Below are 19,832 nucleotides of genomic sequence, written 5' to 3'. Positions count from 1 at the left end.
AGCTCAGAATATCTTTGACGGAAGACAAAAAAACTTCCACACAGTTACATGAAGAAGGAAAAAAGCAACACAAACCAGGCAAGATAAGGGCTGGAAGATAACACACACTGGGAAGGATGCCAAACTCAGAGATATTTACATGCTTTGTTTCCAGCGTTCGCCAGTATACAGGTCCATACTCTTATTCAGTTGTCACAGCTGCAGCCCATGAAGAGGATCAAGGCCCTCTCCTCCTGAGTAGACCACATCTCTCCCTTATCCTCTCCTCCCTGCGTGCCCTAGGATGGATAGGGGATGAGCCTGGGTCCTCCTCTGACTGCTCAACTGGCCTCTGCCCTTCCCCAACCTCCTCCACAACCTCTGGAGCCACACTTCCACTCCCTGTCGGTTGTTTCTCCTCCCCCTCAGAGTCAGTCTCCACCAGGAGCATGACAAAAACTGAATGTGCTCTATTTTTTGCCAGCTCTATATCTCCTTTCTTCCTAAACATAGTTTTAGTCTTTTACTTGTTCTAGTTTTACTAGTTTGATTTGGAAGCAGAATTCCTAGTATAAATTATGACTTAAAGGTTTCTATGTGGTTTATTTATTTCTTAGATTCTTAGCTCTTATATTTCTTCAGGTCAACTATAGCTCACTTGAAAGAAGAAAGAATACAAAGGCAATCCCAGAAAGCTCTTATGAAATTAGATGCTGAAGTTTGGTGTGTTAAAGGCAAACAGCCAAACAAGGTTTTTTTTTTTTACTAGTTTAGAAAAATAAACCCATAATTTTTCCCTCTGTGTGTTTTTGCTTTGCTTCCTCATGATCCAGATGATAGGATCACCGGTGGGATTCAAATCTTTTTTACTACCAGTTCTGTGGGCATGGCAGAGGAAGGATAATGTAAAATCTCCAGTCAGAGGTGGTATTTGACAGTTCTCCGAACTACTCAAAAGTTCCGCTACCAGTTCTCCAGAACTGATCAGAACCTGCTGAATACCACCTCTGGATAGGATCATCACAAACTGATATGAAGGCAGCAGGTTGTTATACCACTTTTCTAAGCCTTTTGGCTGGACATTGAATCTAGGACTGATCACACCATCCTTGTTAAGCCTGTCTGTGAGATTAACAACAGTTTTGCCCGATCTGTGATCAACAGTGATCTCAAATTCACCTATGTAACCATGCTTCATTGTCATAGTCAAGAACCAGACAATTATTCTGGAGCCCAGTTGATGCTTTACATGCTTCTCTGCATTGCTGATGCTTCCAAGAGCATGTCTGTCAGAACATCCATATGCACCATGATGCCAAGGCAACAGGCTGGTGGAAATAGGCCCTTCATTTTAATATATACCACCCAATAACCCGGAATTGCCCTGGTATTTATTTATCCTAATCCTGTATTAGACAGGAAAATCCTGTAGTTAGGACTCATGCTGTTGTACTATCTCAAAGTCTTGCAGTGTCGCAAGTCTTCTATTCTTTCTTCAGGAGTTTTTTTGTCTACGCTTGGTGTTTCATTTTTGTAGCGTTTGATTTCATTTGGCCAATCACCTGACGTTTCCTTGGAGGGCTGAGAGGAAGCTCCTTTGTGGAATACTGTGAAGCCATTACCATGGCAAGTCCACTGTGCTGTACAGTAGAAGCCATTTTAAGGCACACTCCTCCCCAGGGGGTATTACCCCACAGTACTTGTTTCCAGAGGGTAAGTCATCTGTGTACCAAGTTTGGTTGAAATTGCTCAAGGCATTCCACAGTTATGCTGGAACACACACACACACACACACACACTTATATAGATATGGCAGATGAGATTCTGCCGAAACGTTGCTACAACTTTAAAAGCACAACTATAATGACGTGGGAAAATACCCGAACAAAGCTGAATACCATACATGTAAGTACCCGCAAAAACTTAAAACTATATATATATATATGAAGATAAATTGATATATTACTTTTGGAGAAGCAGAAAGTTTATCACCAGCTGTCTAGTCCTCATGACATAGTATAATGATTTACAATTTGAAATTGATCTTTGGGATCATTTCAGAAGGGGCATCACTTTACTCATTTTTTCTTACCTTATATAGTAGGGGTTTTTGCAGGTGTCTGCAGGGTTTGGTGAAGAAAGACAGGATGAGAGCCACAGCAATGTTGTTCAAGGTCTACCTGTGTTTTTAAACACATCACAGGAGGGGCATGAAAAACTGGAAAACACAGCAGAAAAGGTTCTTTTCCTGGACATCTTGACATTTTTCACCATACTCTGTAGACACCCCTGGTTTTGTACAATAGCTACTTATGTCTAAAATGCTGCTGTGGACAAAAATTAAGAATGATACTTCAGTTGGCTTACTACTAAGAGCATGGTAGTATCTCTTAGGTATGCTCATAACTTTATAAATGTCCATTTGGCTGGTACTGATATTTGGTTTTAGAAAATAAGCTAAAATTAAGAATGATTTTTCAGTTGGCTTACAACTAAGAGCATGGTAGTATCTCTTAGGTATGTTCATAACTTTATAAATGACCATTTGGCTGGTACTAATATTTTGCTTTAGAAAATAGGCTATTTAATTATTCAAAACATATATAGTGATGTGAGCCCTTTCCCCCTCTTTTAAAAATGGCAATTTCTTTTAAAAATTTGATAGCACCTTATCATCTATTTATTTGGTATTCAGTAGGCTCTGAGATATTCACTATATCTGAAATACGGGAATTTTTTAAAAAGAAGACCAAACTATGGCAAGAATTGATAATGTAAATTGAAAGTGATTTTAGGGCCTTTTAAAAGGTGTTATTCAGCCATATTTTCATTGTTACCCTTTCTGCAATTGATCTGATCCTGTTTTTAAAGTGCCAGTACCAACAGAAGAAATAGCATCACTAGTAACAGCAGCAGTATTAATAAGCATTGTATCTGGTCTACTATCAAACAAATGGTGGAATGTGGCTCCCATTTTGGCTTCAAGGATCTGAAATGATGTAATTGGAGAGATGTGTGCTCTGTGAATTGGGAGCAACTCTTAGGAGATAAATCTCCGTCCTTTGAATTCAGCCTGAACATTGGCAGAAAAAGCTCTGGGTAAATAAGCATCAAGCCTTATGAGCAGACATTTATATGGCCATAATTTATCAGCCCTTTGAACCCTTGTAGCTCTTTGGGGGAAACAGTGTGTTGCAGCAAAAGAAAAGGTGTTGATATAAATAAATTTAAAAAAAACTTGCCTATAACAGGACAAAAAGAAGAAGAAATTCCTCTATTGTGTCATTTGTTCCAACAGCCTTGACATGTTCAGGGTAGTTTTCCTAAATCTGATTTTTTAAAATAGGATTTTGGCAAGTCATCCAGCACTATAGGAAATAAAACAATTGTTTGACAGATTCTTGCTCCTAAATCCTCTTTCCCGCAACTTCCCCCTGTGGTAAAAAGAGGTAATAACTGCAAGAGCCCTGGTGGAAAAATCAAACCTACAGAGTATAGCCAAAGGATGATAGAAAGTTCCTTGGCTCTCAAGACCCTCTGGACCTCCTGTGATAGACAGCAATGACATAGCTTTCATGAGATTTTCTTCTTTTTTCAACTTATCTCATAAAATGTACATCTCTATTTAGGATTCTTCTTATGCACCACCAAAAAGGATGAGTAACAAGGGACATCACTTTGCAAACCATTTGCATATACAGTATTTATTTGCATGCCTAGACAGATATTTTGAAATAACTCTGTCTTCAAATAGAAATATAGTAGACATCATCAGAACAAGGAAGAACATGTAAGGTCTATATCCTTCTCAGTCTATGATCTAAAGTGGTATTTCTCAATCTTAGTGACTTTAAAGTCTATGTCTATGGAGATTCTCAGTCATCCAGGTCATGGTTGTTCCAAAGGTGCTTTTTCAAGAGGCAACTGGACTTTTTGGTTGTTGTTTTTAAAATATATTTTGCTTTTCATCCAAGAAGCTCCCTCAGTTGTGTAGAGCTGAAGAAGCTTCTTGGATGAGAAGTGAAATGTCTTCAAAGAAAAACCAGGAAGTCCAGTTGCCTCTTGAAAAAGCATCTATGGGATGACTTTAAGGTCTATAGATTTCAGCTGTGGAATTCTGTGAGTCAACACATTTTAAAGTTGTTGATATTGAGAAACATTTATCTATTGTTAACTGCTCATGGGCCACTTCAAAGTACTCCCTTCTTAAGGTAAGTTGAAGTTGGGCCAGGCAGAGAATGACTTCATAAATTTGACTGATATGTTTGGCATTGTGAACCTCAGAGATACAGTGCTGTGGCTGATGGCAGAGGACTTGAAATGGGAATATTTTCATTACCAGATAGTCCTCATTATACTGAGGAGTATATACGCTTGTGCTTGATTTGAGATAGAAACAAACAAGCTGGAAGACAAAGATTATTCTCTTTTTTTCAATTTGGGCCATATTCCTAGGCCTATTATACCCTATGTGTGGACTGTTTACAAAATGAGTACATTTTAGGTTAACAACTCTAACATTGCATTATGTTTCATATCAGTTTTTGATGTAAATTGGTTTTCTATACATATAGCTTAAGAAGAAAGAAAGAAAAGTTCAGATAAAGGAAAGAAGGTTCAGATAAGGAACCTGATCTGTGTGATACAGTACAATCTAGATCTCCAATGTTATAACTAACCTCATATCTTAAAGCGCAGTCCAGTTTGTTACTGTAGCCCCATTCCCTGGCCCCATAGCTTTAGGGTCAAAACCACATCCTTGCTAGTTTGTTCAGCTCAGACTAGCCTTTGTCCTTTGCTTCGCCAAATGACCTTGTAAAATGTTAGCATGAACACATTTTTTCTCCTTTTGTATTCTTCCCTGTATAATTTAGCATGCTTTTGAACTTTGTCTTTTTGTACATGCTTAAAATATTGTTCATTTTCATAGGAATTGTGCCAATTGCTTCTGATGAGTAGTTTTATTGAACGTGACATGAGGAGGAATAAATATATAGCCCATTGTGATTTTTGGAAGACAGAGATCTGCAGCACAAGTCATTGCAATGTTGGTGAAGGAAATTCCTGGCTGTGTTTATGGACCTGGCCTCTGGCTTGTACACCATACATTTGGCACAATAGGATTAGATTGACTGCTGTAGCAACTGACTCAGTTTAACGTAGCCCTGATTAGAGTTTGTCTTGCCAATGGCAGTTCTTTCAATCTCTCATGGTCTATTCTGTAGTTTTCCCCATGAGCTATCTCTTATTAGCTGCCTCCAAATGGTCTGACCTTTAAGACTGATCGGTCCTATCCTGTCTAACCAAATCTAGGCTTGTAATATGCTATGGAATAGGGTACTACAACCTTGGCAACTTTAAGACTGGCTGAGGAATTCTGGGAGTTGAAGTCCACAAGTCTTAAAGTTGCCAAGGTTGGAGAGTCCTGCTCTGGAGGACTGCTTGTTTCTTTGCTTCTGCAACCCAGCTAAGTGGCTTTGGGATGCTTTATAATGATTCAGCTGATAATTTACAAAGATAAACTCATAAGCTATTAAGAGCATTGTATTCTGGTATTAATAAATAAAACAAGGATTTATTTTCTAGATAGCTAGATAAACATCTACAAATGTTCAATTCTAAGCAGTAAAGAATCTTAGCAAAATGCAAATAGATGAAATCTAAGGTTTCTCAAATAGATACATGAAATTTGTCAAGTTATAACTTGATGGATATTTTGTTTGCTAACAGCTATAAAGAAGGATCTACTTTAAGTTCTGTTGACCAGGATTGATACATAGTTCTCTCTAACAAATTGTTCATTTTAATGTGAAACAGGGAATTGTTGAAATAATGGAATGGTACAAGGCAATTGTTAATTATTTGGCTGGTACTTGCTGAAGAGCATTATATATCATCATGCTGGTAGGAATCATTACTATTTTTGAATCCTGAGACTCCAAGCTGCCCTTAGTTTGTCATTCTTGAGTAGATCTCATCTTCCTTAGAATAACTCTGCAAGCTGACAATTAATGAGAAACGCTGGAAGTAGTATCCCAGGGGATGATTAAACCCCACAAGCCAATTAAAAGGAGTGTAATTGCCCCTGCTGTGCAAGTTGTTAAACAAGCTAGAGGTTATTGTCCTTCAAGTCAATGTACCGGAACAGGCAAGAATAGCCTATCAAGAAGGTAGGAAATAACCGCCCAGCAAGAAAATGCTACTAGGACAATTTTGTTTGGCATAAAGCTTTGTCTTGGGAGAACTTCAAAGCTCTGTAAGACTAGTGTGGCAGTCAGTTTTCTGCCTTTGCTACAAGAAATTATGTACAGAAAAGAAAAAAAAGGCACAGAAATCTACCTATATGGTATAGATTAGAACATGTAACACTTCTGTAGTTCTATTTCTATCTGCAAGCTTAGCTCAGAGATTGCCTTTGGAAAAACAGACTTGGGTCCTTGGCAACTGTAGTCTGGGATATCATCTTGTCACAAATGGTTACTTAGCAGCTATGTGTAATCATTAGGGAATTTAAAATTGTGTAATATGGTTCTATATAGTCTTCAAGAAAGATATTGTGAAATGCATTAGTCTGAAAACAAAAGACTCCTCTTTGAGCTGTTAAGGTACATGGATCTTTCACTTCTAAAGTTCTCCTGGTTTTCTGTGTATGCATTTCCATGCACAGACAATATTTCCACTGCAACTGCCGGTAAAAGAATGACTGTGTTTGCACATGTATGTATAAATAGATGGGAGCAACTTTCAAATCACTTATGAATCTTATAAACAACAAGGCTGTTTTCATGTTTGAAGCAGGATACTTTGTTCATCTAGTGCAAGTTGCTGAGCATCTCTTTCAATGCTTGCACATCCCTACAGTTGTATCATTGTGAGTAAGATCATTGTAATAACAGAATGGCTGATTTGCTGAACCAAATTAACCATTATAATTCTCTTTATGATCCAGCTTCATGTAAGAACATAGAACATATGGTGGCAAGAGACCTTGGAGGTATTCTAGTCCAACCTCTGCTTGAGCAGGAGACCCTATACCATTCCAGACAAATGGTTGTCCAACCTCTTCTTGAAAATCTCTAGTGTTGGAGCACCCACAACTTCTAGAGGCAAGCCATTCCACTGATTGATTGTTTTCATTGTCAGGGAAATTTCTCCTTAATTCTAGGTTGGATCTCTCTTTAATGATCTTTCATCCATTACTTTTTGTCCTGCCTGCAAGTGCTTTGGAGAATAAGTTCACCCAGCTCCTCAAATACTGGAATATCACTCCTAAAATACTTTTCTGTGATAGGCTAGACATACATATTTCCATTAACTGTTCATATGGTTTAGCCTCCAGATTCCTTATCATTTTGTTGTTTTTCTCTGTACTTTTTTAAGGATGTCAGCATCTTTTTTGGGTTGTGCTGGCTAGAACTGAATCTATTATTCCAAGTGTAGTTTCACTAGATCAGTACTATCACTTCTCATGATCTTGATGCTATGCCTGTGTTGATGCATCCTAGAATTGCATTGCCTTTTTTTGACAGCTGCAGCACACCACTGGCTCATACTTAATTGATGGTCTACTAGGATAACTAGACCCCCTTCACAGTTACTACTGTTGGTCCAGATATCCCATATTCTTTACCTATGCATTTGATTTTTCCTACCTAGGTGTAGGACCTTACATTTCCTACCACTGAACTGCATCCTGTTGGATAGGGCCCAATGCTGAAGTCTGTGAAAATCTTTCTGAATCTTGAATCTATCTTCCAAAGTGTTGGAAATTCCTGGCAGCTTGGTATCATCTACAAATTTGATGACTTTCCCTTCAATCCCCTGGTCTAAATCTTTTATGAAGATATTGAAGAGCACTGGGCCTAACACAGAACCTTGAGATTCCCCACTTCATGCTTCCCTGTAGGTGTAGTTTCATTGAGGCTACCCATTGAGTGTGATTGGTCAGTCAGTTGTGAATCCATCTGATGGTGATTCTGTCTATCCCACATTTTTCTATCTTACCAAGAAATAGGCTGTGGTCTGCCTTGTCAAATACATTGAAGTAATCTCTCTCAGAATCCAAGACAATACTCTGAAATTTGACCAAATGATGAGGCAGAAAAAGTGCTAAGATATACTTTTTTTGCAATTATATCCTAATGCTAAGAGGTTGAAAACACCATGTGATAATAAGACAAATTGAAGAACATTTTTTTAAATAAAAAAATCAGTGTGGTTTGACTTCCCTAAGCATGTTTATGAGGACTAAATCTCACTAACCTCAATGGGAAATATGCTTACTTAAATAGCAATAGCACTTAGACTTATATACTGCTTCACAGAGCTTTTACAGCCTTCTGTAAGCAGTTTACAGAATCAGCATATTGCCCCCAACAATCTGGGTCCTCATTTTACCCTCCTTGGAAGGATGGAAGGCTGAGACAACCTTGTGTACAAATATGTACACTTTATGATAACTTTTGGTGTGAATGGTTTCTCTAATTTCATTTTCTTATAATTGAGCACTTGACATTCATACTTGCATCCAAGTTACATATATATTAGAATCCTGGATTTTTACATTTGTTCCTTAATTTCCAATGCCAGGAATTTAATTTAATTTAATTTTTCTCCTTGATGGTTAACTATAAATGAAAGAACTATATTATTTCAACATTTAAAAATTAAATCTTTAAATATATTATCTGTTCTGAAACTGTAGCAGAATCATGACGTCTGAACAATGATCAGCTCTGAAAACATTTTTGATAGAGGAGAAATCTGACAAGGAGGATTTGGAGGTTACTTACTGGCTGACCTTTTCTTACTAGCCATGTCTTTGCAATGACCATATTTCAGTTCCTTGTTCAGGAGAATCATTTATTGTCAAATATACAGTTTCAGTATGAAATAGTCATTAGTTTGCAAATATTTCTTGACACCTGGGGGAAGGTGTGCATGAAATTAAGATGAAGAGAATCTAGAATAGGCAAAGGAGGAAATTTCTAACAAGGTTTTTCTCTGATTAATCACTTGCCCAGGGATAAAAATAGTCCATTTGAGCTAGGTTAATGTGCTAGTCACTTATGGGGTGCAAGAGAAAGAGTCATTGTTCCTAATGGAAAACCCTAGCATTTATCGGCAAACACAAGTAGCAGCCCAAAAACTAATGATATGCCAGCCAGTTTGATTATGAAATCATGATTGTTTAACACTGTCACTTTTAATTAGGATTAAAAAGAAATATAATATGAAATGGGCCAATGAATTTGCAATCAACAGAGAGAATATTAAAAAGCATTAAAAGAAATGGTTATTGGGGCCATTAAAGAAATGCTATGGATCTAGGTAATGTTAGATCGCAAGGAAATGGGTAAACTTTATTCATATTAAATCAGCTTGCACAATCTCAATGTCTTGGCCCATTTAACATTCCACACACTTGCAGGTGTAGAAATGTTTGCTTTAGTTCCTGCTGCACCATTTTTGCATAAGAGCTCCTTCTCCCAAACCCACAGAAAATGATTTGAAATCAACTTGTGTTTGCTTTCACTTCTGCCAATCTTAAAAGGCATAGAACATGATGAGGCCATTAGTGCTCCCATCAGTTGACCAACAGAGAAATGCAAAAAATGTCATTCCATCAGTGCTTCATTCCATGGCTACCACTTGATTTTGAAATAACAAAACAGACACTCATTTCCATTACATACATGTAAAGAAGGACAATTGTAAACAAAATCACTAAAATCCCCAGAGCCTTCATGGCTGCCATACTGCCACTCTTCAGTGGCATTGAAAAGTCGCTATGACTTTGTGAAGATAAAATGAGAACTTGCCAGCCATTTCTCGAGTGGATGTATTCTGTAGTGGCAGCTCTATTGGGAAATAGTGAGAAGAGTTCTAATTTATGCAACAGGATGCTTGTACATGGCCTGAAGTGAGCTATAGCCTAGGTGATAGGAACAGGTGATGGGAACAGAGATGAGAATTCCTGCTACAGTAGAAGATAAACGGTCATCTCATAAGCTCCACAAAGCCATGCTGATCAGAAAGCTTAATTAATTTTTAGGTCAGTCAATAGATAACTTGCACATGCCTATTCTACAAATTAATATGTTGGAAATCAACCCACATCAAGGACATATACAGAGAGTTCCACCAAGATGTACTTCAAGGACATAGCCATTAACTATTTTATTTGCAGATAGAAACCAGAAGAGATTCTCAGGAAAAGGAAGAAAGTTGTTGCTAGATAGAGGCCATTAAACTTATGTGATTTTTGATGCGTTATGTCATTTACTTTCTTGATAACTGAAAATATAATACAAATTGCATAGGATCTGGATATATCTTTAGATAGGAATGTGTCAAGTATATCTCAAAAGATGATACATAATTTGGAGATGAACTTTACATTGGCACTGGGAAGATTAATAGATACATTATGGAGCCCATAGATATGTTATGGAGCAGCTTGGTCCAACCGACCCATTCCAGATATGTTAGGGATTGTAATTCCCGGAATTGCCAGCCAGCCTGGAAATCTTTTAAGGGACTCCCAACTGTTATTCTTTAATTTGGAATCTATTGAAATGTATGTTTCCTCTGCCTACCATCTTCTTGTTTCTGCAGCATCTTTCAGGCTGGCAATCTTGATATTAAGTACAGATAGATGAGTGTGCATGTCATTTCCATTAACATGATTGTGCAGGCTAATGACAGGACCACCCACTGCTCTCCGCTTGTTTTCGGTTGATTGTTATGTAATGTTCTGCAGCAGGAGGTAAATTCCCCTCCAATTCCAAGGCTTGTTCCAGGATGCAAACCCCACCATGGGGAGTCACGGTGATTGAGCTTTCGAATCAGGTCCCATGCTGACAACAATAAATCAGGCCTATTATAAAGCCCTTTCCAACAGCCGGAAAGTTTTGTGCAGCAGATTCTAGAAGCCCGAGTTACTTTGAGTTGAGGAGTAGCTGTTCTCTTGAGGCCATATTGTTATGGGTTTTATTTTCCATTGGACATTTGTGCTCATGCAGATAATGGGATATAAGCTGGTTCTGTAACGGTTCATCTCACTGTTGCTTGGAGTGAGTGGGCCTATTTGCTTTTCCAGGATGTCCTTAGTTCTTAAAAAAAGGAAGGATTTGGGGGAGGAGAGCGATCCTACTATTATTCAATTAATAAATATACTTGCATATGGCCCTCAGCAGTGCTTTCTGGATTGGAATGAAGTGACTAATTTGTTAGACTGTAACAAGATAGAAGATAGCTTCTTTAGTATTCTGTAGTCATCCTAAAGGCTAAAGAGCTAAATCAGATATTAGAGGCCTAAAAAGGAGATGAAAGAGACTGAGGAAGAAATATAATGGCCACCTATGACATGTTAATCCATTTTTGAACAACCATGCCAACCACATTTTGGGGATAGACAGAGAAAAAAAGAATGAACTTAAAAGTGTTGGTGAGAATTGATGGAGTCAATTTGGAATAGGGGCCTTGCACAATGACAAGTTAGCTGTCATGGACCTGTCCAGTCATCAAATACTAACTTGTCTAATCGCAAATGTGGGGGCCATATTGGATAAGATAAGAAACAAAGGACCAAAGATCATTGCAATAATACTGAATGGATGTGAACCAGTTATCTAACCTTCTTGCCACCCTCCCCCCCCAAAAGTGACTTTCAGTTCATTAGGATGCAGGGATGGAGAAAAGAAATGTAACATTTTAACGCCGAATTTGAAGTACTCATGTCTAGATCTATCTAGAGAAGTTGGTATCTAGATAATTACTGAGATGATGTGCGTGTACATGTCTGCACATGCATGCACAACACATAGAGACAGCTTGCCTTACCATAGTTAGTTACTGGTGTTCTCCATACTAATGGTATGTGTAAAAGAATCATCTTTAACAAAATCTGAATCTCTGCTTGCAAGCCATTTACTGTAGTTTATGTATAAGTCTGGCAGAAAACCAACAATTCCTATTCCTTTTCTTTTGGGGAGGCTAAGACATTAAGTTTTTAAAGTTTCTTAGACTTAACATATGACCAGTATCTCTTTTACAATTCTTCTGTTTGTGGACCAAATCATAAGAACTTAATCCATTTTAATTCAGTCACAGACTGGCATAGAAATAATTACACAAAATTATGCTAAAATAGATATGAAAATAAAAAGTCCTATTGATAGAAATAAAATAAGGTAAAGATAAAATTATTAAGGTGAAATTAAAGAGTAGAGGTATTAAAACACTTTAAAATTAAAATAATCCTACAAGATTAAAAATTTTCAATTAATAAACTAAATATAACAGGGGAAGATACAATTAAAGGCTGTAAATAATACTAGAATTTATAAAACATTATGATAATATAAAGTTACATTAGTTTATATTTAATACTTGATGAATCCCAACCTGGGTTTGTTGGGATTAAGACCATTATGGCATTGTTATATCAATTATAACAAAAAATAGCTACATAGAGTGGTATGTGTAAGAAAGAGAAAAGAAAAAATAAAATAGATGGAACATGGAACATAGGGCTGGAAGAGAGCTCAGAGGTTCAAGGCAGAACATCTTATACTATCCTGGTCAAATGATTGTCCATTCTGTCCTGTCTATTTTTGAAAACCTATAGTGACGGAGCACCCACAACTCTGATTAATTGTTCACACTGCCAGAAAATTTCTAGGAAGAAAGGAAGGAAGGAAGGAAGGAAGGAAGGAAGGAAGGAAGGAAGGAAGGAGGGAAGGAGGGAGGGAGTGCTGGCTGGAGGGCGGATGGGCAGGCAGGCAGGCAGGCAAGCAGGCAGGCAGGCAATGGTGTTATGGAAGTCTTATGGAACCAGACTCTATTGTCGGAAATCTTTGCCACCTGTTCAGCTTGCCTTCACTTTCTTAGATGGAAGGTTCTGTAACAAATCCCTTTGTAAATTAGCTAGCTTGCTGCTCAAATGAACTATGTTGTGAATTATTTGAATAGTTTTAAAGTTTTGCAGGAAAGAGAGAACTGGGGCACAGATATTGTAAGAAAATTTATACCTGAAAATGACATTGTAAAATCAAATGGGAGCATAAATCATAATGTCAAGAAAAAAATAAATTGGAAGTTTGAATCACACAAATTTAAACATTTTGGATAAGTTGTGGGGAGACATTAACATTATTTTTGGTTTCTTGGTATTGTTTTTGTTTTAACCTTGTAAACTTCCCAAAATAATTTTGTGAGTGAGTTGGACAGCTAACTCACTCATGTATGTGAGTTGGACAGCTATACAAATAAATGAATGAATGAAAAAAAAAGTTATAAAATCCTCTCTTTTAATGGGGCTTTCCAAAGTGTACAAGCAGTAAGTTGCATGCTGATATCTAATGATTTCTAATGTTCCAAGTTAAGACTTCAGCTATTCCACATCTTCCAAATTGCACAGGTGGCAGGATGGAGAAAATTGGTAGCATTTGATGACAACATAACAATTCATTTTCACAATTCTTTTGCATTCATGCTAACAATACCCATCTTGATGGGCTTCTTGTATATGAATGCAGTTTTTCAATATGCAATTCCATGGGATTTACATGACTAACATTCATTAAGTCTGCTTTATTATGAAGTTTCACTTTGGGGGGAAAACCCTCTTCTTGCTGAGACAGGAAATTGAACTTGCTCTAGTGAAATTTCTTGATTTCTAAAATCTCCTGCAACTTCTCCCTTTTCTCCTTGCTTTGGCTCTTGAACATGCTATCCATTTTTATCAATGCTTACGTGCCTAGTTTCTGTTCTGTTGATTGAATTATATACATTGATGATATATGAATTTTCAGAAAAGTAAAACCTGACATGGTGCAGCTTCTTCAAAGAGGAGTCTAACTCCTGGATCCAATACTCTACTCATTTTTTCTAACCACCTTTCTAGAAGACATTATTGTTTTTTACAGAGGAAGGTTTGCTCCAAAATTAAAATAAAATAAATGAAAGCTAGCATTATATACAGTATTGCCCAAAATTAAGTATTGGCACCTGGTGCTTATAAGAAATTAGATCTTGCTTCTTTGAAACATCCAGCGCCTGCTGGTCTAGGACAGAGGAACTGAAGTTAAATTCCATACTCTTGCGTTTTATAACCTGACCTCCAAATAAACAACTTTTGACTTAGGATAGCATGTAACTTAAACAGAAAGTTAGCCACTTGAAAGCCATATGTACATTACTCGTATATCTCCCTTGGAATGTTTCTGCTCCTAAAAGCAGGTGCTTGTTAATACAGGACTTTAAAAAAAATGTAGAGCCAATTCTTGGCATATGAAAGAAATGAACATTGCATAAAAGGGGATATGATGTTACATTGATCTGCACTATTGACTCATTCTCACAAAAACTGGTAGCACGGCAGACATGAACATTGTTTGAAAGCCGTAGAGGACTTAGTTCCGTCACAGCCAGCTAGTTGTGCTCCTGCATCACTGTGTGTGTGAATCAGCTTTTAATGTATCTTGTTTTTTTTCCTTGCCCGGAGTGTTGATTTCATTATGTTTTTTTTAAAAAAACACACCACCAACCAAAACAAGTTATGTTCAGAAATTAGCAAGTCAGTAACTTGGTGGCAAAGCGTGAGTCCTTGGATTCAGGCCTCTGGCCTTTTCAAAGTCTTGAAGCAATATCTGATGCTTTGGAAACCAGTTGACACAGACTATTATTTATAGTTCTTTATCAATTAAGTTTATAAGGTTGCCCGACTTTGGGCAACATGTGAGTTAAATCATATCCATTACCATAAAAGCAAAAAGAAGATGATAATACGGGGAGTAACTCATTAATAAAAACTATACAGAAGGCACTTAGTTCCTCAACTTCATGCCTGACGAAAGAGCTAAGCCAAGGTCCATTTAAACGATGACAGGGACAGAGCAACGTGAATCTCAATAGGATATGATTCCGGGGCTAGACTGGAAACTACTGTCATTTCCAATATAGCTATTTTATTGATACTTTTTTTTTCATCAACCTCATTCAAACTGTCCCCAAACCCTTCGGGTTGTACCTATCTTATTCATTATTTTAATATTACAAGCTACATATAGTAAGATTAAAGGGATCATTATAAACTTCTAGTGATATCAATACTCATAAATCTATAAAATGTTATGGATGGTGCATTTTTTAAATGTTATAAGCAATGCTTGTCTCTTTCAGTGTCCTCTCTTCGTCTGGGCAATAAAATAAACCTTTCTGGCTATGCTCATTGCAGTTAAATCCCTAAGAAAAGCCTCAGGAAGAAAATCCCCTCCAGACTTTTCAGATCATGAGGAAGGGCAGTCAAGGAAATTGCAAAACAATGTAGAGAGGGGTGAACATAAAATTCCAGGAACAGCGTCCCTCCTCCACCTTTCTACAATAATGTAATATAAAGAAATGCTAAAGAAATTCTAAATTCACTTCCTGAAAGGTCAAATTCCAGACACCTCTTTTATAAATAAAAAGGGAGAAAATTTTGAGGAATTGGAAGAACAATGCAATACAATTTCAGTACAATTTTCTGACAAGGAGAACAATCAACTCATGGAACAGCTTGCCTTTGGAAGTTGTGGGAGCTTCATCACTGGAGGCTTTCAGGGAGAGATTAGACTGCCATTTGTCAGAAATGGTGTAGGGTCTCTTTGCTGGGGGGGGGGGGGTTGGACTAGATGATCTACAAGGTCCCTTCCAATTCTGTTAATCTAATCAATAGTAATCTATATATTCTGCATGATATAGGCATTCTTCAAGTATTTGGAATTATGTTTTTTTTTAATAATTTACTGAGGAACAGGACCCTGAATTAGGTGGTTGACAGAACACTAGATCTAAATTACCGTCTGGTAAGTATTGTTCTCCTTTCTTTGGGGAATGGATAGGGTGTCAATATAAAAAAGGATTAAAATAGCTGAAGGTCTGGTTAATTACATTGAAAAATTGAATTAGGTCCACATTGTTTTTACGGTAAAGGAAGGTATTCTTCAAAATGTCACTAACTTATTGGATCATTTTGATCAATCACTCTTTTTCATCCCTATTTACCTTACAGACTTGTGGAGGAAAATAAAAACAATGTTTTGTGGAGAATACTGTATTTGCTACTTCAATATGGCAAACAAACAAGCAAGCAAACAAATAAATGAATAAATTTATGCCATGGTGGTGCAGTGGTTAGAGTGCAGTACTGAAGGCTACTTCTGCTGCCTGCTAATTTGGCAGTTTGAATCTCACCAGGATCAAGGTTCACTCAGCCTTCCATCCTTCTGAGGCTGGTAAAATGAGGACCCAGATTTTGGCGGCAATATGCTGACTCTATAAACCACTCACTGTAAAGTGGCATACAAGCCTAAGTGCTATTGCTATTGCTATCAATAAATAAATAAATATGTGATGATATTAAATGCTGTTTTTAATGAAACCTTTCTCTGTACATTCTCTAATATTCTGTTATACATTATGCAAAACAGCTATTTTTGGCAATTTATGATTTGAGTACTGGAAACCAATATTTTAATTTACAGTTTATAGTTTGTTAAAGTCACAGTTTTATTAGTTTACAGCAAACTAAGCTAACAACTCAGGAAATGTTCTAGTGAGCTGTAGGCATAAATGGAAGGTAAAGGCAGCATTTTGAGTTTCCAGTTTATCATTAGGATTGTGACATCAGCAGTCAACCAATGCAAAGTGATTTCTTGACTGAATTGCATCTCATGCAGTACACACAGAATGGTTTGGCAAATTTGGCTGATATCTTTGCTTGTGAAATATAGCTAGTTCATTGCTCCATAATCAAAATGTATGTTGAAACTGCAGATGCTAAATCATTATAGTTTGCAAAACCACCCTAAAATAGATTATAATAAATAGTAGCTCTTCATCTCCTGAGTTTATTTGAAGGCCTTGCTGACAGAAGCCTGGGGATCAATATTCCAAAGGCAGACCAGTGTGGTAGCTTCTTGGTTGCTTATTATCATTTTAATATACAGCCTCTCCAGTGAGCACCAGGCAAAGGACAGTAGATCTTTAATTGGAAATTTAAAGGACTGCTCATGGCCTGGCATGAACTGGGACGATTTATGCCTCCCATTCTTGATGGGATGGAAGGGAACAGTATGATTCACTGTGGGGTTTGCATGTCACCTGATTTACAGCCCATCATTTACATTCTGCTAAAGTCAATCAGTGCAGAAGGTCATTCCCAACCAGACTTTTTTCCACATTAAATCTTCCTTTTCATTCCAAACTCCTAGCAGCTCTTTCTAAAGAGGGTGGCTCTGACTTCATTTCCAAGTTCAAAGAAATTAAGCACATGCTTTCAATGTTGTTTGGGCTCCACCTTTTTTCCCACCTGAAAATCATTGATGAATTCATGTCTTCCTTTTAAAGTATGCATTAATATTTTACTACTGGTCAGCTCCTCGCAACTGGGCTTTGAAGGGAGAAGAGAAAACAAATTGTGACAGAAACTTTGCAGAATGTCAATAAGGTCACATTTGCCTTTTAATATGTCTCCCTCCCTCCTTCCCTCCCCCCCTCCTTCTTTCTTTCTTTCTTTCTTTCTTTCTTTCTTTCTTTCTTTCTTCCTTCCTTCCTTCCTTCCTTCCTTCCTTCCTTCCTTCCTTCCTTCCTTCCTTCCTTCCTTCCTTCCTGTCCCTTCCCTTTCCTTTCCCTTTCCCCAGTAAACAAACTAGTTTTGATAAAACACTTGAATGAAGGCTACTATTCCAACCTATGTTTCTGACTGTTGCTATATAGTCATACCTGAGAATATGCAAAATGTTTTGAGGTTGGAACAATTACAAATGTTGCAATTGTAAGTTCTTCTAACTGTTTGAACTCAGATCTCCAGGAATAAGTTTCACTGAATTCCATAAGATTTGCTTTTGAGTAGATATGTTGTGCTGCTGGGAACTTACCTGCAAAGCTGCTTCATGGGGGTCGGAGAACTCACTTGGCATTGCCAGTAGTCAAAAGAAGCTTCTGCACAAGCACAGAAGTTTCTCTAAGAAATAAAAGTGTAAATAACACATGCATATGCCTCTGCAAATTATTTAGAATTACTGGATAAATCCTCTGAGCGTAGTAGAATCTCTAAGAAAATCACACAATTAATTGTCTCATTAAAGCAAGACACAGCTATATCATATAAACTTACAGTTTATAAATGCAAAAAAAAAAAAACCCTTGAAAATGTAAATAATATTTTTAAAGATAGAGAAGGAATGGAAGGATTCAAAAATCGAATTGGAGGACTCTTCAATTCTGTATTTTGTTCAATCCTATTCATAGATTTTTACAGAAAGTAAAGGCTACAAAAACATAGAAAACAATGTGTGAATAAAAAGGGATTATAATTAAGTTGCTGAAAAATATAGACAGTGGTGTGGTGAGTCTTTGTTTTGGTATTCAAAACCATGTAGTAAAATCAGGGTAAAATATTTACTGTAACCCATATTTACATTATAGACTTTGTTAATCTATTGGAAGCCATGTGGAATTAATTAACTGATTTCATCTTTATTTGCTTTAATTGAAACCAGATCAAACTTGGCAGTTTCACTTGAGTTGGCTTTGGAGCCACTGAGCTAATCCTTTTCCAAAAATCCAAGGATCCCAATGGGACTGTTCTGGAGCTAGGCACTCTGATCATCCCTGATTCCCTCATGGCTAATATAATTAGCTAGGCTATTGCATTTTAAAAAAGGCCTTACTTTGTTGCATTTTCTGAACCATCTAATTAATCAATAGCAATAATCTATTTCAATAGCAGTCACATTTTTTAAATCTAGCTCAGTTTCCTGAAACTAGTTCTTCTAGAACAGGGGTGTTAATGTGACAATGCCATGATTCTCCCCCCCCCCCCTTGCTAAACCAGGCATGGGCATGGCCAAAGCATGACACATCTGACCCATGGGCCAGGAGTTTGACAGTCCTGTTCTAGAATAAAAACTCTTCACTCTAACTTCTCACCCATATACATTAGGGCTGCCTAAGACATTAATCAGGGGCAACCTAGGTTTGCTACCAAGTATGCATTAATTATAGGAGTGTAATCACTCTTGAGTCCCTGATGATGTGATATCCAGTCTATGATTACAAATGTCATAAATCTATTTTAAAGATAAATGTGTATTAGGCCTGTGCATGCTTCAGAAATGATTCAGAGGTTCTTCAGAACTTGAGCACAATATTGCTTTACTATTCAGTTAAAAAGTACACCTACCATTGGAGTAGGTTAGTCTGAGTGTAAAAGGCCTGAAAGTGACAAACTAAGCTTGAGTCTGAGTTTCCCAGATACTAATCCAGTATCTTAATATTGCAATATCAACATTGCTGGCCATTTTTCTTCACGTTTCTTCTCTTCCCTAGTGGTTTACATAGTCTAAGAGCTCTGGGCTCTGCTTTAGCTACATTGAAGAATTTATCCACATTAAAATTTGGCAGAGAAAGGAAAAATAATAAATAAATACCAAGGGTACTCCTGGACTTAGTTCTTACAAGGGGAGAAGTATTTTAATAGTAGCAACATCAAATATTTTAACCTTTGAGAGGGAAGAGGCCTATGAAGGCTGATGCAAGTTGAAGAGAATCTTGCTTGGTCTTTCTTGCTGTCCAGGAAGAGAGATTGTAGATCCCTCTGCATTTAATCAGAGATGTTGATCTCACCAGGCTAGGAAAAAGTGTGAATGTGGGAAAGCAGTCATCATTGTGGTATTTCTTCAAATGAAGTTATATATCAAATTTGACTTGGCAGTGCCATTGCAACATATTGCAACAAGTTCTGTTCCACCACAATAAAAATCTAGGAATAATTTCAGCATTAATTGCTAATGGATAATAATTGT

The 19,832-nt window shown here is 37.2% G+C and overlaps 1 protein-coding gene across 1 annotated transcript; it reads right to left on the bottom strand.

Annotated features, from left to right (window-relative positions):
• Positions 1 to 749: 749 nt before the first annotated feature.
• LOC113431762 (small ribosomal subunit protein uS8-like) lies at positions 750 to 1,290 on the bottom strand. The gene is given in 3 exon segments (XM_087958962.1): positions 750 to 813; positions 978 to 1,261; positions 1,264 to 1,290. Coding segments are annotated over 3 exon segments (375 nt in total).
• Between the last annotated feature and the right edge of the window lie 18,542 nt (positions 1,291 to 19,832).

The sequence above is a fragment of the Notechis scutatus genome, chromosome 3 (genome assembly GCF_049901735.1).
Source record: "Notechis scutatus isolate UNSWTSFEM ecotype Mainland chromosome 3, rNotScu1.2, whole genome shotgun sequence".
Lineage (NCBI taxonomy): Eukaryota > Metazoa > Chordata > Lepidosauria > Squamata > Elapidae > Notechis > Notechis scutatus.
The sequence above is the reverse complement of the archived record's forward strand: the minus strand, read 5'-3'. Positions and strand labels throughout refer to the sequence as shown.